This window comes from Primulina tabacum, chromosome 15 (assembly GCF_025594145.1).
Source record: "Primulina tabacum isolate GXHZ01 chromosome 15, ASM2559414v2, whole genome shotgun sequence".
NCBI lineage: Eukaryota > Viridiplantae > Streptophyta > Magnoliopsida > Lamiales > Gesneriaceae > Primulina > Primulina tabacum.
In genome coordinates this window covers 34,936,783-34,959,399 of record NC_134564.1, presented here as the reverse complement: position 1 = coordinate 34,959,399, position 22,617 = coordinate 34,936,783, and the positions used below count along the sequence as shown (strand labels likewise).

The following is a 22,617-nucleotide window of genomic DNA, read 5'->3' as shown; positions in this document are numbered from 1 at the left end:
ATATGTATTAAATTAAACGTGAGTTTTGGAATTAAGAAAAAAAATACCACATGTGGTTAGTATTCAATAATTTTCCTTTACTAATAGTAAGTATAGATGTAAATTAGCAAAAAAAAAAAAAAATTGTCGCTATCGATTATTGAAAATTATCACCGATCAAAAAGAAAATGAGAAATTCTCTCTCACAAATATTAATATCTGGAGCCAGAAGTGTGTGCAAACTTTATCCTCTAGTAGCCCATTTGTATGAAAGCCCAATCTAAGAAAAGAGGATGGCCCAACCCAACTCTACTTTGTTTTCCTTTCGTTTCATGACTCGTGATTTTTAATCATTATTCCTTCTGTTTTCATTTTTGTAGAAATGGATTTCAATGGAAACCCTGCCCCTTGGGAAGTTAAATGAGGCCGCTCCTTTTATTTTAATTTTATTTTATTTTATAAAAGAAATTAGGCAAGTGTTGAAATAAATGATTATTTTAAATATTTGTAATTTTATTATCATCAATTCTTTATTGTTAATCGTATTATTAATATTATTATTCTTATGTTTATGTTTATTAATACTCGTAATTTCATTGATTTCTGTGTGTATAATTTAATAATAATAATTTTTAAAATAAATTTTTATATATTTTATTAATAATTTAAGAAATATAAAAATAAAAAATTGAATGGAGGAGCAGGGCCCAGACTCCAAGACACCGGTCCCTTGGAAAATTTTAATTTTTGTTTATTTATATTTGTTAATTTTGTTATCCTTATTTATATTATTTAATTTTTATTTTTTTTATAAAAAAAACCATATTCTAAAACAGCATGTATCTTTCTATTTGTTCTCGATGCTTTTTTTCCTCTCTGCGGAAACCGCAGGGGAAAAGGATCGTTTACATACATTTGTATATATTGTCAAATATCTGTAATTGATTTCGATCGATTGAGTGTTAATACTCTGTTGAAAGCTGTGAATCTTGGCTTAAATCGGCATTACTAAGTTCGGTATCCTACTTCCTTTTATTCTTGTATAGAAATGACCAATTTTGTACACCAAGTCAAAGTCTTTGTTGCCTTATTGTTTTGGCGATCTTTCTGTTAGTTTGGAATACAAGAATTGTATTTGTATGAGAATTTCGATGAAATATGTTGGGCCGTCACCTTAGCATCGCCATTACACCTCACTAGTGTTATGTATAAGAGTCCATTCGCATTAAAAGGTTATAGATTAAATTTAGTTTTTTTTTTTGTTAATTGGATCTCAGCAGTTGGTTTGGACTTGCTGATTTTAGTTTGTCAACGTTTTTCCAGATTTTATGTGCTTAAAACAAATAGAAGAGTGAAATTCAGTTGGCCAAGTTGCGATATTTGCTAAATCATCAGGTTTTGGGCTGCCAGAGTTATTTGGTTGGAACTTTGTTATTTGCTGCGAGGTTCTGAAGGGGGAAGGGAAGTTGTTGAGATATATGCATAATGGCTGATGCAGCTGCTCTTATAGAGGCCTCAGGATCCAGATTTTGTGATTTGGAGCTCATTGGAAGAGGTTCTTTCGGGGATGTGTACAAAGGGTAAGATTTTGAATTAACTTTATTCATTTTGTTCCTTTCAAGTTTAATTGTAATAAATTGACACACTCAGCTGGTGTTATTACAGCATTATGCATTTACGAGGAGGGTTCTTGGCCTCATTTGAAAGCAAAATTCCATTAAACACTAAAAATTTATGAAGCTTTTGGATGTGTTATGTTCATAGGAGCTTGGAAAATTTAAAAACTTTTAACTTTTTCAAGGACTGGAGAAGAGTATGAGATCGAACATTTAACAACTTTCGACTTCAATGAGGACTGGAAGGGAGCGAAACTCTTGGTCTCACTCTACTTGCTTGTCAACATGAGGTTCACACATACACAAACTTAAGTTTGATGCTACAGATGATGTGATTAACAGTTATGGTGTCTAATTTTTTCAATAAGCATAGATTACTAGTGAACATTTTGGGAGTTCCGAGAATTTCTTTTGACATTGTCGTCATTGGTCAAGACAAGATTACTAAATCAACCAGTGAATGATAGATCTTCCGCTAATGTGGCAATGGTAAAGTGTCATTTTTTTTAAAACGGATATTTATAGTTCAATAATGCTAATTCCGAGGTTCCAGAAATTTTGGAGCGCACAATGTTCTTGTAATATATTATGTTATCTGAAAGAAGTTTTAGTCCCAATATTTTCTCTATGTACCTTACCAATGGCATAGTTGTGTATACTTTACATTATAGAGGGTACTTAATCTGATAGTTACAAAATGCATGTTGCGATGACCAGTCTTGCTGGACCTTTGCATTTGTTAAGTTACGCCAAGCTGCAATGTGAATCACTTGGACGTTTTGCAATTATTTCTGAAGACAAAATCTGTGTACTTCTTATTAGATTCCTCCTCTTGTGGTTGCCCTAATACCGATGGTGGATTATCTGATGTTGACCATTTGAAAATTGTCTGTTTGGAAACTCATGAGCTAGTATTCATAATGATCAGATATGAGGCCAAGTTCCAGAAGCTTAGAAGCCCATGAGTGATCCATTGGTTATTTATAGAGGTTCATTTACGAGATCGAAGTCTACGAGATTTCATAGAGTCTCTTGATGGAATAATTTAATAGTTGGAGGGCCAAGCAAGCAACATAGGCCAATTTACGGAGCAAGAGTTGAAGTGAACCAACTACATTGATGTCCATGACTAGGAATTAGAAAACTTAATTACAAGCTCGATTCATTTGGAATTTCCAAGCATAATGTTTCTACACTTTGAATTGTTTGAAGTGATTGGAAATAGATCTTTGTTGACCTCACATTCAGCCAATTGGTGAGTAAAAAAAACTTTGAAGTTCCCTTCGTTATTTTGTTTGTGGATCATGGTGAGGGCCACATCAAATCCTTATCTTATATAGTGATGGTTTTGACCATAAAATTAGGTAACATGTGTTAAGATGTTGTCGGGAGACAAGCAAGTGATAGGCTTGGGCTTTTGTCTCATTGCCTCCTTCTGAATTATACTGCTGCAAAGGGACACATGACACAACATATCATATGGAGAGGAGGAAATACATAGCTATGAATTGCCATTTAGTGTAACCTTTAATTAGAAATCTTGGAACTATATGGTCTACTAATAAACTAACTAAATCCTGCATTCTATAAAAGTTACATACAAGAGAATTTGGGGCGATCCTTTTTCGTTTTTCCTATCTGAAGTGAAATTTTTTATACATGTTGAAAAAGAGGGAAAAGATCAAAGTGGCCCAAGAACCATTGGAATGAACCTAATCTATAATGTTCATTCTTTGAATTTTCTTTAAATTTATACCCAGGTGCTAGTGATTTGGGCGTTCATTTTGATTTTCTAGCAAATTGAGATTTGAGATGACACCCGAGGTAATGGAATTTCAAAATTTTACCTTTGCTTCTATTTGTTGTAGTAACTTGGTCATGTTCTTGAGTTGTTGGATTGTTATATTGATTGCTTTAGTTTGTAGTGTGCAAGAGTAAAAGTTAAGCTAAATATTTAAAACATTGTCATGTTTAGAATAAAGCAAAGTGAAGGATTGCAGCAACTATGATGGCCAATTGATTTTTCATATACTGGGTGTCTTGATTATTTTCTCAATGTAGTTCTGTTGTTTCAAAGTGTAAGTGATTTGTTGCTTTATTAATGAATCTTTTCATTGTTTATTGCTTTTCAGGTTCGATAAGGAACTGAACAAAGAGGTTGCCCTAAAGGTCATTGATTTAGAAGAATCGTGAGTACAAATTAGACTTGCATTTGCTAGTATAAGATGTTTGATGTGCCTCTCTTTTTACTTGATATTTTTTGACGGAATGAAAGTTTCTTATTTTAGATTTTTCATTTTTTAGATTTCATTAGCAGGAGATGATCTGAATGTCACTTGTTGCATCCACATGTTTGTACATCTTTCTTTCTCTGCCATCAAGAAACAAAATTTGTCTGCACTTTCACGTTCCACTTGGGAGGGAAAATACTGGGGTGGAGTGACGTTTGTATTATAGTTATTTACTAGTTCTCAAAAGGATTAGGCATATTTTTTTGAGAAATGTGAATCTGGGAAGTATGAACTAGAGGGAGGAGTGTGGTGGATCCCCTGAACCCGGATGCAAAAGGTACTCATGTTATTGTTTGAATAGTGTATGTTACTAGCTGATGGGATTATTACACTTAATGTTGCATTGGGCATTGTATAATCTCTAAGTTATTGCTCGTTGAGATGATTCTTAGAGTCGGTTGTTGCGAAGACATTTGTTGGGCAGTTAGATTAAAGTAGTATAAAATCCTGGATGCTTCATAAAAGGGTATTTCGGGCACGACAATCAACATTTATCATGTGTTGAGAAACTTTTCCGAAAAGCTTCATCACTTGTTTTTTTGTAACCGCTGTCAACTTTGTGTACAACGATAACATATTCCTTGAGTCTGTACTCTGTGTGGCATTGTCAGGGTTCTGGTTATGGTGGTGTGCTTTGAACTCTTGCCTAAGACAAGGTTTTAAGTTTCATATACCACGGATTGCGCAGCAGCAAAATATGTCAAGTCATCCACCCTTCAAGAATTCAACACGATGATTGAATACTTTTATTAAGCTCTTTAATTCTTCTGTTAAGTCTTCCATTTCTGTTATCCGTGATGATTTTTTCCTGGAGTATCATCTATTTTCTTCTTCTCATCCAGGGAAGACGAAATAGAGGACATCCAAAAGGTACCTTCGACATCTCTGACTTTGTGGGTTGAAATTTTAACGCTGAATGAGTTGCCTTTGATTTCTTTTTCTTTGTTGACAGGAAATTGCTGTTCTTTCAGAATGTCGCTCTCCTTATATTACTGAGTATTATGGGTCTTTCCTGACTCACACCAAGCTGTGGATTATAATGGAATACATGGCTGGTGGTTCTGTTGCTGATCTGGTGAGTTCGCTAACATGTTCTTTTATATTTTCCATTATTTTGTCTTTTGAAAGGTTTTCACTCCAGTTGAGATATGCCATGCTGATTTGATGTTGGCAGGATGACAATGTTAGATGTCAAGTTGACTTATTGTAGTTAATCTGGGACCTTTTTTATTGTTATATTTATTAAAAAATTTGAAGTTGATTGCCGATATCATTTTATCAACTGACACCTCCTTCCTTCAAAAACTAACAGTTGGAGATCTATGTTTCTAATCTTTGATATGTAAACCTTATGAGCTTTCTCAAATTTCTTTATCCAGTCAAGCCTTCCCAATTGTCAGGTGCAAGTCTATGTATCTATTTGCCATCGTGGGATAGTCATATTTTTTCCATGCCCTCTTCTGAGAGAGGCATCCAATGGTATTGAACCTAAAAGCTGTAAACTCAATGAGTCTGTGATGAACAGCAGTCTCTGATGCAGTGGTCAATTGGGTACTTACATACAAGGCCAGCCACTTAATTTTGCTTGTACCATGCTTTTACTTTGTGTAAACCCTTTTAAGGCGTGGGCATTTTATTGCCCTTAAATTTATAACCATAAAAATGGAATTTAAATTGCCTCAAAAGGCAATGATGTCTTCTAAACAGTAGCTTGAGTCATGAAAAAAGATATACTCATTATTCACAGGATACTAATACTATTTTATACCTCTGCAGATTCAACCTAACCAGCCACTGGATGAAGTTTCGATTGCTTGGATTTTACGTGATTTGCTTCATGCAATAGACTATCTCCACAATGAGGGGAAAATTCATCGAGATATCAAAGGTAGATTGGTAGGATCAATCACTTTGTTTGGCCACGTTGGATCTTTACAGTCTTTTGAACATTTTAATTTTTAAAAATCGTTACTTGGACTGGACTTTTGCAGGTTTGCAGTGAATGGGTCATAAATTGGCCAAGTTAAGATGAGTTATAAATCATCTTGTTGGATTATGTCTAATTCATTTCACCCCTACCTCTCGGTGTTTTAAGCACACCTTTTCTGGCTCTAGTCACACGACCATTTTCCACCCGGTTCTAATTTTAGATACTTGGAAACCTATTACCCAGTATTTCTGGAGGAAATCCTTCTTGTTCCAGATTGGCGCTCCTAATCATATGTTAGATGTATTATCCACCTGAAACCTTTAATTTTTGCAAACCTATAAATTACGACATTAATGATGCCTATGGTATACCCTTGTATTGCTTCCGTTCTATCTTCAATTTTCGTATTAATGTTTTTCCTTCTCATCATTATATTTGAATTTTATTAAGTCCTTTTCCAGCATGTAAGAATTTGTCTAATGACAAGTTTTATAAAACATTTTGACAGCCGCAAACATTTTGTTGACAGAAAGTGGTGATGTCAAGGTATTATACGTGGTTACGAAAATTTGATATGCTTGTATTATTATATCAGTCTGCTAACTAATTGGCTAATGTAGATGCACTAAGTTGATTTGTCATTTTATATGAATAGGTTGCAGATTTTGGTGTTTCTGCTCAGTTGACGAGGACAATTTCACGAAGAAAGGTATAGGTTTCTTAATTTTATTTCCTTTTTTCCTCTTGAAATATGTTCCTTGCGACGATCTAACCTTTTATTTTGATTATACACACACTTTTTTACCCTATATAAGTCCCCCAAGTGGCTCTGCATGGCTCTACGTATATATGATCCCTTTAAGAGGTGAGCCTCATTGTCATGATATTGAATAGTGGAATCTAACAGAGGATGTCAAATTCAACTTTTCATCAGTCAATCATACACTTTCTTGATAGAAATTGAACTAGAAAAATTAAGAGAAAAGATTGCATGCCTTTGATTTCCCATAAACTGATAAATGGTCCACAAAACAACTTTTCAGCCTAAGATCCTAAACTATTAAATTGTTAATTTGTTTCTTGTTCGACCTATCCAATAAGTATGACACCCAAATTATACAATGTCAATGTTTTCAATATTGAAGTTGAGAAAAGGATACAGTGTCTTTCTACTTTAGAGTCTGGAGATAAAATGACAGTGGGAGCATGATTTTTTCATCTCCATGTCTGTTTCTATCATTAATATGATTTTAAAAAATTGGTATGTTTGAATGTTTTTTTCGTCTTTTTGGTGGGATAGTAGGTTCTAATGATATGATACAGATCACAGTTTTAATAGAAATCTTGCTCACTGCAATTCTTAGTGCGATCTAGATTGTTCTCAATTTTAGATTGTGCCTAATAGTTTCATAGTGAGCACGATGACTTTGTTGACGTGAACTCCGCTGCATTTTATGTGCCACATGATTTGTCTGCTTTGACTGGTACCAGTATGTATTGACAGCATCGTGCGACCACTTACCACATCTCTATCTACATGCCATTATATTTCTTCATTTCCGCATAATCATGGACATGTCTGTATTCCCATGTTTCTTTTTTACTCAAGGACTGCTTGATTCTCTATCTGATGTGACAAATAATGTTGCAGACTTTTGTAGGAACACCATTTTGGATGGCACCAGAGGTAATTCAGAACTCCGAAGGATACAACGAGAAGGTAGACTCATGTCAATGATAACTTTTCCCTAACCTTATTTATTTGTGAGTTTTATAACTTCAGTTATATTTTTTTGGACACAATTTGTGCTATACTTCTTTCCTTCTTATTATAATGTGGGAAACTTTGGCTTCAAGCAGGCAGATATTTGGTCTTTAGGGATAACGGCAATCGAGATGGCAAAAGGAGAACCTCCACTTGCAGACCTCCATCCTATGAGAGTTCTTTTTATCATTCCTAGAGAAAACCCTCCTCAGCTAGACGAACACTTCTCTCGTGCACTCAAAGAATTTGTTGCCCTGTGTCTGAAGAAGAATCCTGCAGAGGTAGCATTCTTTTAGCCCATTCTTTCCATTCCACATATCTATCTGTGTGTTTGTGAGTGTGGTGGGAGAACTTGCAATTTTAGGAGATGACTGTTGTGAAGTCATGGAAATCGACTTTATGTCTTCAAACCAGATCATTTCTCTCTCCTTGACCACATTAAGATTTTTCAGAATGTCTAAAGGAACTTACTTTGTTTGCTTGATACATTTTGGAAACTCCTTTTCATTTAAATAGCCATGGTGGTCATGGAAGTTCAAGTTTTCCTATCCGGGGTGGTTTTTTCCCTTGATGAAGAAATCAAATCCAGTAATTGTAAAAAAGACCTGGGATTGTCCTGGCATCCATGAAATGCTGCATCTAGTCATTGTGTGCTAACAACATATGGAGCAAAATTCTCTTACACATTATCATTGCTCACTGTAACAAATTGGTTTTGTGAGGAATATATTTGCTGCTGCCTATTAATGAATGCATTTCTTTCAGCCATCCGAATATCACACTTAGTGTAATCCTACCACTTATCTGTTATATTCGTTCTTGAATAGATACTTTGTCCTGGAAGTTTCTGATTTTTTGTGCGTATCCCTATCAAATATTCGATAACAAGCTGATCAGTCTCTAGGAATTTGTGCCTTCTTCACGAGTCTTGATCATCAATGGATCTACATAACAATCATTGATCACTTGTTACTTGTGGATTCTTGACGGTTTCTTTTCCTAAAGGGTATTACGGGAAAAAAACACGAAAAACAAAAACAGATGCTAATCTCCTATATTCTTTTTTGTGTTTGTTTCTTGTATCAGATTGGCTTTGACATAAATGACATTTTAACATGGACTCACTTTCTCTTTAGCTGTATGTTTCATTAAACCTATAATTTGAGACCCTTCTTTGTCTGTTTATTTATCCTTGGTATCCTTGATCAATGTGCTAACACTCTGCATGCTACTGACTAAATTTGGTCATCGGTTTGGTTGTGATGATGACTTTCTTGTCCATCTTTGAAACTATCTGGTTGAGAACTGTTTAATTTGCCTTTGATGCTGTTTTGTGTTTATAGCCCCGTTGAGGTCATTCTTTTTCTCTCTCTTTTAGAGGACAAGTGCAAAGGAACTACTTAAACACCGATTTATCAGAAATGCTAGAAGGAGCCCGAAGCTTTTGGATAGAATCAGGTATATTGATCTATTTGTGACTGGACACAGTTATTCTTTAATAAAATGTAAGGTGTCTAAACAAAGTGTGGGCTTCCTTTTATTTCTCTACATATAATACTGAACATTTGTCCATGAGTTAATCATAAATTATGGATTTAAATACGGTGAAACGTGTAATTACATTTGGTGCTAATTGCTATTTGATAACACCAGCAAGCGTCAAGATCCTTGCCTTAACCTCCACATCTTGCAGTGTTATTTCAGTGACTTATAAACTTGAAATTCTTTACCATGTAGAGACCGTCCCAGGTTTCAAATAGACGGAGAGACTCCTAAAAATGGTCCAACTATGTCAGAGGAGGATTCTGGAACTTTGAAGGTGGCTAGAGATTCGGGATTTGAAGACACAGTTCGTACCAGGTCAGTTGAAAGTGTCGAAAATATCATTTATGTAACTCGTTGTTGTGCTGATTGATGTTAAATAACATTAGTCAGGCATGGGGTCTAAGAAACTCCGGATGGGATTTTAGTATTGGTGGATCAACAAGCACTGGAACTATTCGGAGTGCAGTAAAACCACCTCAGGTGAGAGATAGGAAAGCTGAGGCCCCATTAACTCAATCCTTTTCTGGAAAAATCTCAGACAGCAGCAACCAGCGAGCTACTCCTTCTGGAAGTATCATTCATTCTTCATCAGCGGTGTCTGTGGAAAAAGATACTAACCATCTTGGGAAACAAGAAAACTATCTTGAAGAAGTATGGCATTTCTATCCCTTTCTGTATATCATGTGCTGTTGTAGGTTAATTATGGCTTATTGTTAAACATCGTCTAAAGCTCAAGAGCTGCTTAAGCTCAATCGAATTATTCATGGCATTGAAACAAACAAAATTATCAAATTTAGGTCTGCTCGAGGATAAGTATTATATCCCGTCTCAGCAGCATCGGATAGCCAATTCTTGCAATCATCGAAACATAACTTGGATATTCGTGGCTGGGGTTGACCTTTGCTTTCTATATTAAGATTTAAGACGAGCTTTAAGAATAATCGATCAAGTTTTCTAATGCACCTTTGCACCTGTGGCATGTTAATAGGTTGGAGATTATTCATTGATGGCATGTTGTCATTGGTTGTTTGAACCTTTTGTCTCCTCGTTTCAATCACCAAATAATTATGACCAATGCCAACCAAGGCTGTGTTATGTTTACCAACATGATCCCATTAGTCTCCAATTTTTTGTTTTCTCCTTGCAGGATGATGTGAGCGGCACAGGAACTGTCGTTGTACGATCTCCTAGGGGAAATCAGATCTCCTCTATGTTCAGCTACCAAAGTTCCTTGGTTTGATTACGGATTAGCCGAGCTTATAAACGTACTTATTTTTGTTGTTTCATTCACATCTAAATCAAGGCTGCTTCTTTTTTTCTGAATTTGCAGTCTAGCAGCACTTATGACTCTACTGAAGACGCTTCCATCAGTGGCACTGTCGTTTATCGTGGCCAACATGATGATTCGGATTCTCCTCGGACTCCAAAATCTAGACTGGGGCTTCAAGAGAGAACTTTTAGTGCGGCTCTTGAAGATAGTGAAATAAACCTTGCCGAGGTTAACATATTTTGATTAATTTTGAACCTTCTTATTGTCATTAACATGCCAGTGTATATGTATGCTGTAATATTCTCACTACAAAGGGCATATCTCTGGCAGGCTAGTGGAGAATCATAATCTAATCCTAGAAGCAAAAATTTCAATTTTTGTCTTTTATATTTGTCTCTTTGCACCTTTAGTCCGTCATATCTTAAATTTTGGTTTTAGTATGCTATTTTTTTTTTGTAATTTTAGTCTTTTTTCCTGCATGATGCTGACAATGACGCCAATGCAACCATACTGCTAATGTGCTTTTGTGAAAACTGTCAAAAATTGAAAAATACATGAATAAGACTAGAATTTGAAATGTAGATCGATCAAATTCGTAAAAAAAACATATGAGACCAAATTGCTGTTTTTCTCATCCTATAAATTGTATCAGTTCTCTTAAAGTGATAAAGTAGTATGAGTGTTAAAAATGGCTTCCATTATGTTGATTGTATCATTGTTTTCTATCTTAGCCTTAAACTACTATTTCATTCAGGCCAAGGCTGCAATGCAAGGAGGAAGAAAAGGCAACTTTAGCGATAGATCTGCACTGAGCAAGGCCAACAGGGATGTGCAAGTGAGCAGAAGATCGCAACCAACAACAAGCTCTGATTCATCACGGTAAGTAATTATTCCCGATCAAGTGCAACTTCTTGAATGTGAGGGTCGCCTGGAAACTTTCCTCTTGGATAAGTGAATTTTACCTGCATAATTTTTAAGTTCTATTAACTGTAATGAAACCTGTAATTTTCTCTCCAGACATTCTCACGATTACTTTGATGCACAAAAAGCATTTGCAAGATCACACCCTTCAAGCGATGATGAAGACAATTCCAGGAGTTATGCAGCAGCTTTGTCTACCCCATTATCAGTCCTTCTGATACCTGCACTTAAAGATGTAAGCAACGAGATTATTAGAAGTGGCTGCTTCTTGAGTTTCCTCCCCAATTAAATGTCACTGTTATCATACCTCGTCACATGCAAGTTTTGCGTTAACTTACTATGTTCAATTGAAAATATAGCTTGTTGAAGGATTTGGTCGTATAATATTTACAATTGGAGCCGAGGAAAAAAGCATTTCAAGATAGTGCTAATCCCCTGACAGCTGAGAGTTTTCAAGCATTTCTGGTTTAGATATGAACTTATTTTTGTTTTAGCTTGTTTCGAAACTGAATTCAGAAAGTATTCATAAGCTGCTGTTCATGTAGATGTGATAAGACTTCTGGGAGAGGCTTTATTTAGTCTTGCAACAAGATTGGGTTATCAGGCTCAACAAATTTCGATCTATGAATAATATTCATCATTAATTTTGTATTCACATGGTAAAACCTATTGGAATTTTTTTTTAAGCATTACTTAGGGTGGTGCAGAGAACATACTGTAGGATAGGGCAATGGATGATTCAGTGATAGAATTCAAGCAAAAGCTGCTAAAAAAGGGTGTGAAGTTGTTTGAGCATTGATTTGAACTTTAGTATATTCTTTTCCAGCATGATAAGGTCTTATGGAGTTAGAATTTTTATATACGCTGGAGACAAGTCATTTTCCCACCGAATTTCCATTTTTTGTGTGTCTGCATCCTGTGCTGATCTGATGAATTTACCCTTTTATTCTCCTAGTTTAGAAATTGTATTTTGGGTGAGTTTATATCAAGACTCTGTCACTCCATATCTTCTGATTTTGTTGGCCCTGTAAACTGCGAAGTGTTTACGTTCGACTTAGTTTTTTAGCCTATTTCAACTTAGTTAAAATATGTGACATATTGTCGAATTATGCACTGTGTTTTACCTTTTCGTTAGGAAGTCAGGATCCCTTTTTCCTGATTTGAATTCATGGCTGGCACTTTATTTTTAACTTTCTCATCTCAGAGAAGAGTCAATTCTTGGCCATCAGTCGTCAAAGTCACGTTTGTTTTGTCCACATATCCAAGAGAAGTGTTGATTCATTGCCAAAGTCACGTTTCTTGTTCCCTCGAATCCAACAATTTTCTTGCCATTTTATAGGAAACACTTCTTTTTGTGAAAACAATTGATTCGGTTCCTCCGTATGACTCTCTTTGTCGCATTTATGTACAACATAGGTAATTGCTGATGATTCAGGAGGATCAGTCCTCCAGAAAGTATCTAACTCTTTAATGGACATGGAACGTATTAAGCCTGGGTCTTCCGAACTACTTGTCACCAAGTTACTTCAGCGATTGTCTAGGTTTATTTATATTTTCACTTCAAAATTGCCATTTTTGAATATTTTTGGCTTGTGAGATAACATACATCATAGTATTATTTCTGAATTATAATTAATTTTCTAGTTCAAAGGAGAGTTCTCTGAAAGACCTGCAAGAGCTGTCTGCTCGGATCTTTGGGAAGGGCAATGTCGAAATACGATCTACAAATACAGAAGGCGATAGCAAGAAAAAGCAACAGATTAAGGAGCTTCCCTCAAATGCCAACATGAGCCCACTTGCTAGGTTTTTGCTCTCGAGGTTTGTCATTTCTTACCTTGCATTTCTATGTTAGAAGCGAAATTCATGAACCAACATATGGGCACCTGAAGTGTTTAAAATAAAACTGCGACAATAACGTGAATTTTGTTTGAACTTTTATTCTTAGCTGTGTTTTAATTATTTCCATTGTTCGCGAGTATCAAGATTTTAAATATTTTTGTTAATTCATTATAAGCTAGTTATCATAATATTTTTTGGCACTGTAATATGTCATGAATATCACAACATCGAGTCACTCTTAAAAGGTATATTGACTTGCTTAATATGATCTATTAGTTTTAAATGTCATGGACATAGTTTTTTTTCCTTGATATGATTCCGAAAGGTGAAAAATTATCCGACTGCTTAGTTATTACCCAATCAAAAAACTTTTAGGATTCCCGAATGAAGGCAAGTGCGATGTGATTATTGGAACCGAAATGTTAAGATAATGTTAGGTTTAGATGCGGTAGTTGAGGAATGATTGCCTGATTACTCGAGCATAGAAAAGATGAACAGTTCATAGAAAATAAATAGCCACGCAAATTACGCCTGCAGACCACCAATCACAATGATTAGAAATTTCATATATATTCATATTAGCGTCCTACGCAAAAACATCACTCAGTTAATGTATGACACTCGGCGCAATTGGATTTTCAATTGACTTGGGTATCGAACCTCTGAACTCGTTTTTTCAACTCTCGGTTCTGAAAAAATGAAACGCTTGTGCATGATTAGTTTGTCTGTCTACATTATTGCTGCGTCTAGAAACTAGTTATTAGTAAACTAGCCATTAAGAGAAGACAAATAAACTTCCCATTGTAAAAGTTTCTTTGTCGTTTCCAAATGTTTGTAAGTTGCCAGTTCTACCTGTGTTGGATTGAACATCTTGATTTGCTTACTGTCCGACATAGCTGGGCAATTCTGTTCTTCTGGAAAGGACACCTTTGTTTAATGAAGAATGCCCCTTTGTTTAAAAGAAACAAATATTTTCTAATTCAAAAAACTTTATCCATCATTCAACTTCACAATGTTTTATATATCTAGATTGTGTATAATGTATATTTCACAACAGAATGCTATGAACCCATTTTATCTCTGAAATTCCATAATTTTTATATCTTCTTTCTGTTAACAACTATCTCCCATATTCTAATAGATACATGTTAACCTCTGTACATGCAGATGGCAAGGCCATGCTTCCCGACATCTAAATACTTGAAAAACGAGGTCGGAATCATATTTTTTGGTGGGTTCCTGTCCTGTTTTTTTAGAGTTACATGTACATATCATTCAAGGAAAGCTGTAAGTTCGCCTTGGTCATTTTTGTTGGTTATTTTGTTTACGTGATTTTATTTTTCTTTTCGACTCTGGTGCAAGACATCGGCGATAATTAGTTTAAAATTTGTTATTTATTGTAAGAGTGAAAGAAGCACGTTGTGTGTATCAAGATATTTGTGATGGGAACTTGAATGTTGCCATTCATTGAACATTTATTGAGTTTTTTCCCCTCCAAATAGTAACTTTCTTGAGTTTTATTACCGATTTATCGATCTTTTCCATGCTATTGCTGGGAGCTTTGCACCCCTGTAATCTGTATAATAATACCATTTCTCCAGACTGCATTTTGCCTGTAAATTTGATCGGAGAAAAGAAAAACATAGAAAATGGAAGAAGAGAGCTTGTCAAGATTTTTTTTCTCCTTTTCTTGTCTAAATATCTTGTATTACACACGATCTCAAACTCATCAGAAGCCTCAATTATTCATTAAAAGTTTTTGATTCGATGAATAATAAACAATACTCCATTATTCAAAAATCTTTATTTATTTTACCAATATTAAATAAATGGATGCTTGTTATTGTTCACAATTTATAAATTGCATTTTAAATGTATAAAATTTATTTAAATTTTGAGAAAAAAATAATATTTTCAGTACCCACGAATGTTTACGGTACTCGAAAATCATAAGATGTCAGCGGCGCTGTCTTCTCTTCTAGGTCATTTCTTCAAGCATCTTATGTCCCGCCAACCCATCACCGCCTTATCCTCCTTCCGCCGCCGAATCTCGAACCTCGCTCCGCCCAACCGCCTCTCATCCATCTGGTCAGTTAAGCCGCTGCTCCAGAAGCAACGACGGAACCGCAATTTCACAACCATTAGCTATTATCCTCTTTCGTTGAATGGCAGCATTACTGGCGACGATTCACTCACCTCTCCTTACCTCTCTGTCCGAATTTGCTGCCCAAGTCACGCCTCTGTAAGCCTGCTCCACGTACCTCTCTCATTTACCGTGGTCTGCTTGCGTCTCTGAGTGTTAGTTTCTTCTGTAGTTGGCATTACTTTTGATACGTGGAAGTTGTTTTTTGATCACTAGGATGCGCTATCGGAATCTCTTATGTGTTTCGGAGCTAGTTCGACTACCATTGATTTGCAAGATGACCATGAGTCCGATAAAGAGGTAGCAAATAGTCCTGATTGGGGACTTAACTTATTCTGTCCAGATGGATATCGCAAATGAGAGCTTGTTTCGTTACAGCACAATCCATAATCTTATTGTTTATCAATTTGATGGCATTAGAACTTCAAATTCTGAAAGCACATTTAATATCGTTGTTTGATACCATTCAAGCGGGAAAAAAAATCAATTATACTGTTAGAGGAGGAGAAGTTAACTTGCTACAGAGTACCGACGCAGATGACTGACATAGGATTTCCGAATTTCAACCTACAGATATGGATCACTACTATATTTAATGTAAGCCAGGATGTGAGATGCTGCATTTCGTTGGCTGCAGACTCTGTAGGATTGAAAGAAATACCGAATTACGAAGTTGAGATGCATGACCATACTGACTGGATCAAACAAACTCAGGTTTATGGGCATCCCATTCGTGAATTTGTTTCTGTCTTGACTCAGTTGTAATGATTTTGAAGCCAAACTTTGGGTTTTTTTATGACTTCAAAATCTTTGGGGTTCTGTTTCTTGCCATCAGCGATAGTAGTAGAAATGTAGAATCCTTCATGATTTAATGATATGCGTAAATTCAGTCTTCAAGCCATCATCTGAGAAAGGATTTCTAAAAACAAAAAAAATATTGATCGCGTGGGTTGGGATGAATAAACTGTAATGAGTTGATGCAGTGTTTTTAATTAGTTAATATTCTTTGTCAAGATTTAACTTAATTTTCTTTGTTTTTTTTTATTACACTCACAAGTTTTTCCTCGAGGATATCTGGAACCCACCGAGGATTCTAGCTTTCTGAATTATGTAGGTGCATTGAGGTCTTTTAATCAACATTAGCTGGTAATGTTTTTCGTTTACCGTATTAATTTCAGGAATCTTTTCATCCGGTGGAAATTACAGAGGGAATCTGGATTGTGCCTGAGTGGAGAAGTCCTCCAGTAAGATTATAAGCTCAATTTTCAGAGTTGTTTGTTTTTGTTATTTTATCAGTAACTATCAGAAATTTCAATATGCTGATGTTCAGCACGGCCTTGCAGAATCCCTGGGCAATAAACATAATTTTGAATCCAGGTTTGGCATTTGGAACTGGAGAGCATCCCACACAAAATTGTGTCTACTGCTGCTGCATCGATCAATAAAAGGAGGAGAATCTTTTCTTGACTATGGTACAGGCTCGGGTATTCTTGCAATTGCAGCACTGAAGGTACTTGCCTTCTAACAGAAGGCATTATAAAATTTAGATAGGTCTGCTGCTTCGAAGCTATCAAAGGTTCCATCTACTCCTTTTCCAACTTTTTGTTGTTTGAGTGTAGTTCGGTGCAGATCTGGCAGTTGGATTTGACATTGAACCGCAAGCAATTACATCTGCAAAGCATAATGCTGATCTGAACGGCGTGAGGCCTGATAAATTGCTGCTGAGTCTTGTTCCTAGCAAAAATAGTCGTCACTTTGAGAATGAATTTCAGAATGAAAATTCAACCGATCGTGATCCAAACAATTCAAAAATTATTTTTGTGAAAGAGAAGTATGATGTGGTTATTGCAAACTTGTTACTCTATCCTCTGCTGGATTTGGCAGATCGAATTGTCTCATTTGCGATGCCTGGAGCTATTGTTGGCATCTCTGGTATCATATCCGAACAGGTATAGTTATGAAACTGATTAATCACTTTCTTATATGGTGAAGTCCTTGGGATTGTCAATGGTATGATGAGAGTTGTTTTTAACATTTCATCATCAATTCTTGTACAGGTTCCATCCGTCATTAAACACTATTCCCAATTCCTGGATAACATTACAGTATCAACAATGGAAGATTGGGCTTGCATAAGTGGTTCGAAGAAAAGCACTAGTTAGATTTATATTCTCATTTCTTAGCTGCCAACATGAGCTTCGTGCTTGTGTTCTGCATCCATTTTTAGGTTAATATGCTAATGATATTGTACAACAGACGACAGTATTCAGCTGGCTTCAAGGGAAACTCATGGGAAAATATTATCTTATGATCTCTATATTCCTGAGAGGCCAACATCTAATGCAGTCGCTCTAAAAAAAGGTACAACTTTTGTTTACCTCCAATGATTTTTGATGGTACAAATACATGAGCATTTACATACCTCTGGCATCCTAAACAGCAGAACAAAACTACGTGTCTTGGGTCTTTCTCATGGTAGAATGAGCATTAGCATTCAATTCCGATTCTGCTCCATTTGTAATACTCACTCTGGTGCAAGATCTAAGAGGTGCAAATAAAAGAAACTAGTGTGAGAGATTACATATTTCCACCCAAGAATTTGTCCGCAACAGCAACATGATATATCTGCCACTGTATGCATTCTGGAAATCATCGCCCTTTTCTCGTGAACTCCCCCCTCGGTGTTCACTTTGGAACCAACAGTTGCAATATTGAGAATGCTCAAATTTGTGCCCATCAGAACAGTTATACTTCAAATCCATATAGGCCCGACTCGAATGGGACGCTCCTAACATACACATATATATATTAAAGCTCCTTAGTGACTCGTGAAATATTGAACATAATTGTTTGAGCTCGAATTTGGCTTTCGTTTGAACATGTTCCGGTTGAATTTAATAATCCAATCGAAACAAATATTTTTCGGACCAAACTCGAAAAACTCGTGAACCAACTCAATTCGTCACCTTCATACCTACATGAATACCAAGACTTGAAGTTGCTATAAAATGATTCGTCCTCTCAAAAATTGGGCGTGGTGGAACGGCGTCTTGTCTAAATCTTTGGTGACCTTTATTACTCACTGCAATATCCTCAGCCACAACATGGATCATATTTGAGACACCGGATATTACTCACTGCAATATCCTCAGCCATAACATTTGATACATTTTTGGGCTGAACCTTTTTTGGAAGAGAACGTGAGCTCGTACTTCTCCAATCTCTTACTAACAAGGAGGTCTGGCCATTGACGGACTAAACTAATCTCAGATATGAGTTTGGATCCATCCAGATGTGACAATTTTAGAGGCATCGAATGTAGTTTAATTTTAATATAATACAAACTTTAATAATGATGTTTTCAAATATGTTAAAATAATTATGTGTGTGTGTGTCTGCAATTGTTCATCTTTAAAAAAACATTTAAGAACAATAATTAGAGTAAACTCGTAAAACAGAAAAAGATAGATGTGATTGTGGACAGAAATGTAGTAACACGTCGAAGTGTGCAGATCCTGATTGTTTCGGGGGAAAAAATATTGGGATACCTCGGATCGATGCAAATATATATTTATTACTTTGATCCAAGTAATTATTGCTTGGGTTTTAATTTTTATTAAAATAAATTTAATTTTTTAATAACAATTGGGTGATCCGAGAAATTGATTCCTCGAATAATTACGTTAATGTAATTTTCTTCAAATTGTTATAGAATTTTTTTAAAAATATTATAATATTTAAATAAAAAAACCTATGATATTATATCCACTAAAGAATCTCATTGTCCTCACACCGAAACTTGTCCTCGTCATATCATACGCATTATTGGTGCCCTTTATCAAAATGTTCCGACATGGCAAGTAGCGAGGACCGAATAGGATAGTGAACTTCTGAAATATACTGTTTCAACATAATAATTACACCCATGTATATGAAACGTGTGACAAGCTTTAAATGATAATTTGGGTCAAATAATTTGCGTATTGCAGTCTATTTTTTTTCAACTTCTCATGTTGTAAAATTTTAATTTTTTTTTTTAAGTTTGTTTAAATAATTAGTCAAATGGTAAAAAATTTAAATACACTATAAATATTCAAATTTATATTCAAAAAAATAAAAACAAATAAAATCAATAAAAAGTTAAAAATGACATATTTATAAAAAACACACAAAACATGACCTCCAAGAATTTTGTCTTGATTGTAGTATAGAGTATAAGATATATAACGAATGGTGTGATAAATATACATTAAAATATAAAAGACAATTTTAAATATTCAGCGTTAACTAGAAAAACAAACCACATAAAATTCATACCATGAATTCGGTACAACAACAGGAATAATAATGTAATAAATCCTAGAGAAGTAGAAGCTGGCAACATAAATGCACTACAAGTTCACATAATCCTGCATGCATTCATATATATTTAATATTAAAATTTAGATAAATGCACAAGGCAGTGTAGGTTATTAATTAGAAACTCCACATGCAATCGAGCTCGGTGGGGCCGATCTTCTGATTCTCCGGCGGAGGAAATTGGCCCAGAGAGCCATATCCAGACAACGGATCAACGCCGCCTAGCATGAACGGAGCAGAAATACCGGCAAAAAAGTGAGGAAGCTGAAGATTTTCTTGAAGTGTCCTCAGGCTCGGAGTTGCCGAAGCAAAGAGGTTGTGCCTTGGAAAATGGGAAGCAGAAGATGAAGCCGACTGATCATGCATAATGGAGGAGTTTGGCGGCGGAAACTCGAAGAGGGAATTGCGGTTGAAACTGGCCGGCGCAGGGGTGGAGAAACAGGGCACGTGCTCCTTGGATTTGCCATCGGCACCATTGTAGGAGGAGCTGTCGTGGTCAGTAGAGGTGGCCGACAGTTCGAGAAGCGGCGGCAGTGAAACTGAAGACGGGGAGCTGACTTCCGGGTTCGCTTGGATGCCAGGCTTCTTCTTCCCACCTCCGCCTCCGCCAGAACCACCTGCGCCACTCTTTTCAAAAACCCTTGAAATCACCCATTCGTCCTAGAAGCGAAACAAGTGTAAAATTCCTCGTTTAAAAAAATCAAGTTAATCAAATAACACATCAAATGTCACTTCCATGAAATGATCCGTTCAATCAAAGTCCTTTATATGATTCAACGTTAAAACCACTTTCTTATCACCGAAAACCTCAAACATTTCAATCCATTTTCACGCATCCCGTCAGCGTCAAGACAGCCACTGGAATTACTTATTTACACAACGCCGTAAAACATAAAAGGCTGAATGTGAATGTGTCGTTTGATCGTATTCATCATACGAAATTTGACGTGCCACTCAAGTAGGACAGTTAAATCTGGATTAATCTCTAACAATGGCGACTGAAGTTCATGTGAACAACTGGATAAAATATATCATTAATGAAAAAAATTGCTACAATACGCGATCCAAAAGCATCGCTATTAACCAATGATTGACAAGAAAAAAACGAAATGATTTGAATATGCAGAGAATAGTTGAACTTACCTTGGAGTTCCTGGACAAATAATGATATGCAAGCTTTCCTTCGAGACGGTATTCATGCATGACCCAGTTGCTCTTCTCTCCTTTCGGAGCCCTGCCCAAGTAGAAAACCAAGGTTTTCTTCATACCCACCAGTGAGCAAGTCTTGGAGCTGTAGATTTCCCGGTCTTTGCCAGTGGCTTTCCAGTAGCCGGCTTCTGTAGCCCGGTTAGTCCTTAGTCCTGTCGGGTACTTTCGATCGCGAAGGCTGAAAAAGTACCATTCTTTCTCTCCCATTTTCGCTCTCCCTACACACGCAGTCTTTATCGTAAGATGAAAGCAGAAACCCTCGTACAGCCATGCAAAATTCGGTGCGTTTTTGCCACATATTAGGAAACAGAAACTAGAGGGAAAGAGTCTAAGGAGTGAGAATATACCCGGGAGATGCCACGGCTCGCACTTGTTCAGATCGACTTCAGCGATGGCTCTACTAGTGAAATTGCAGTTGAGTACCTTATTCAAGAGGTAGTAGGTGATCAGTTCTTCATCAAGCGGGTGGAATCTGAACCCTGGAGGCAAATGTGATTCATGGCTTTCGTGGAAGTAGCTGTAATCTTCCATTCCAGGCTATCCAATCCAATCCAATCCAATCCAATAAACCAAAAACAGGAATTCAAAGACAGGAAATTATTATCCTTACTCAAAATGGTAAGTTTATAAGTAAGCAAATTAAACCTAGACTTAGAACAAGCAAATCGTCGAAGAATTCATCATCATACATATCCCACACACACGAGACGGAACTTGGGAATGAAAAACTCAGCCCCATCAGGCATTGTTATGGGTGCTTTTGTAGTTGGGAGGAAAAAGGTAACGGGACGATTAAGCTTGGGGAAAAGAGATGGAGTGTAACCAGGGGGCGTTGTGTGTTCATGGGGATTTGATGAAGAAATTAAACGAGCAGTAGGAACAAAGGCAAAATAATAATAAGGTATGATATGACTGGAAAAAATCTGCTTTGGCTGTCCTCTTCTGCAACTTCTGCACTCTCTGCTGAACCCTTTATCACATCCATACGGCTACGGGACATAGGGGTAGCTAGGGACTGCTGTATATGTATACTTGTATGTATAGGTCTATCAGACAGTTTCAAGTATGCGTGCGTGTGCAGGTATTTCCTATGTCAGTGTATAAAATGAAAGGGTTGAAACAGAAACTAGTTTAAAAAGTAAGGGTGGGAAGAAAATGAGAGATCTTTTCTTCATGAATTCACCATTGTCGATAAAGCTGATTCATATATCTCTCGTGTCAGCGCAGTACACACATTAAATATTATATTAATAATAACAAATATTATTATAATGTATATCTTTACTGTTAATTATAAATATATTATGTGTATGTATGTATATATATATATATATATATATATATACATACATACATATATATATCTCTAGTCCAGTTGAAATATATGAGAGAAATTCGGAACTGCCGTTTTATTTTTCTTTTCGTTTTTCTAAATTCATTATTTTAAATTTTCAATTTAGTATCTCAGTATTTTTTTACAATTATAATATAATTATAAATTAAATTAATTATAAAAAATTTTAAAACAAATAATACAAATGTCTTATAAAAAAAGGTCGCTAGTTATAAGAAGAATAATGGGAAGAGACGAGATTTATAAATAAATAAATAAAGATTATGTCTCTTGTGAGACGGTCTCACGAATTTTTATCTGTGAGACGGGTCAATCCTACCGAGATTCACAATAAAAAGTAATAATTTTAGCACAAAAATTAATATTTTTTCATGGATAACTCAAATGAGATATTCG

The 22,617-nt window shown here is 35.8% G+C and overlaps 3 protein-coding genes across 9 annotated transcripts; 2 read left to right on the top strand and 1 right to left on the bottom strand.

Moving 5' to 3' along the window:
• Window positions 1-805: 805 nt before the first annotated feature.
• On the top strand, window positions 806-14,630 carry LOC142527768 (uncharacterized). Of its 7 annotated transcripts, XM_075632697.1 has the most exons (21): window positions 807-991; window positions 1,303-1,559; window positions 3,356-3,419; window positions 3,728-3,784; window positions 4,729-4,756; window positions 4,839-4,961; window positions 5,663-5,774; window positions 6,325-6,362; window positions 6,472-6,525; window positions 7,468-7,536; window positions 7,677-7,862; window positions 8,960-9,039; window positions 9,319-9,441; window positions 9,513-9,777; window positions 10,274-10,360; window positions 10,457-10,624; window positions 11,151-11,275; window positions 11,414-11,552; window positions 12,734-12,858; window positions 12,962-13,135; window positions 14,324-14,630. In XM_075632697.1, the coding sequence occupies exons 6-21, from the start codon at window positions 4,926-4,928 to the stop codon at window positions 14,358-14,360; spliced, it is 1,818 nt and encodes a 605-aa protein (XP_075488812.1). In that variant the 5' UTR covers window positions 807-991; window positions 1,303-1,559; window positions 3,356-3,419; window positions 3,728-3,784; window positions 4,729-4,756; window positions 4,839-4,925; the 3' UTR covers window positions 14,361-14,630. The 7 variants fall into 7 exon arrangements, 6 of the variants coding, with proteins under 6 accessions (XP_075488812.1, XP_075488811.1, XP_075488810.1 ...); XM_075632696.1 differs by lacking the exon at window positions 3,356-3,419 and having other exon boundaries at window positions 1,390-1,559; XM_075632695.1 differs by lacking the exon at window positions 3,356-3,419 and having other exon boundaries at window positions 1,375-1,559.
• Window positions 14,631-14,761: 131 nt separating this feature from the next.
• LOC142527769 (uncharacterized) lies at window positions 14,762-17,749 on the top strand. The gene is given in 9 exon segments (XM_075632698.1): window positions 14,762-15,398; window positions 15,516-15,599; window positions 15,873-16,013; window positions 16,478-16,543; window positions 16,643-16,703; window positions 16,706-16,809; window positions 16,919-17,248; window positions 17,357-17,456; window positions 17,556-17,749. Coding segments are annotated over 9 exon segments (1,332 nt in total). The 5' UTR covers window positions 14,762-15,083; the 3' UTR covers window positions 17,687-17,749.
• Window positions 17,750-19,523: 1,774 nt separating this feature from the next.
• LOC142526917 (protein CUP-SHAPED COTYLEDON 2-like) lies at window positions 19,524-22,033 on the bottom strand. Its single transcript, XM_075631582.1, has 3 exons — window positions 21,215-22,033; window positions 20,802-21,085; window positions 19,524-20,318 (listed from the first exon to the last, which is right to left on the bottom strand). Exons 1-3 carry the CDS (start codon window positions 21,396-21,398, stop codon window positions 19,776-19,778), a joined length of 1,011 nt encoding a protein of 336 aa, XP_075487697.1. The 5' UTR covers window positions 21,399-22,033; the 3' UTR covers window positions 19,524-19,775.
• Between the last annotated feature and the right edge of the window lie 584 nt (window positions 22,034-22,617).

Bases quoted from the DNA above. Each gene is read 5' to 3' on its own strand.
- LOC142527768 (XM_075632696.1), top strand. From the start codon at position 1,465: ATGGCTGATGCAGCTGCTCTTATAGAGGCCTCAGGATCCAGATTTTGT. The intron at 11,553-12,733 runs GTAAGCAACGAG...TGTACAACATAG, and splicing joins TGATACCTGCACTTAAAGAT to GTAATTGCTGATGATTCAGG. The intron at 12,859-12,961 runs GTTTATTTATAT...TTAATTTTCTAG, and splicing joins TTACTTCAGCGATTGTCTAG to TTCAAAGGAGAGTTCTCTGA.
- LOC142526917 (XM_075631582.1), bottom strand. From the start codon at position 21,398: ATGGAAGATTACAGCTACTTCCACGAAAGCCATGAATCACATTTGCCT. The intron at 21,086-21,214 runs GTATATTCTCAC...CTGCGTGTGTAG, and splicing joins CGAGCCGTGGCATCTCCCGG to GGAGAGCGAAAATGGGAGAG. The intron at 20,319-20,801 runs GTAAGTTCAACT...TTTCGCTTCTAG, and splicing joins ATTTGTCCAGGAACTCCAAG to GACGAATGGGTGATTTCAAG.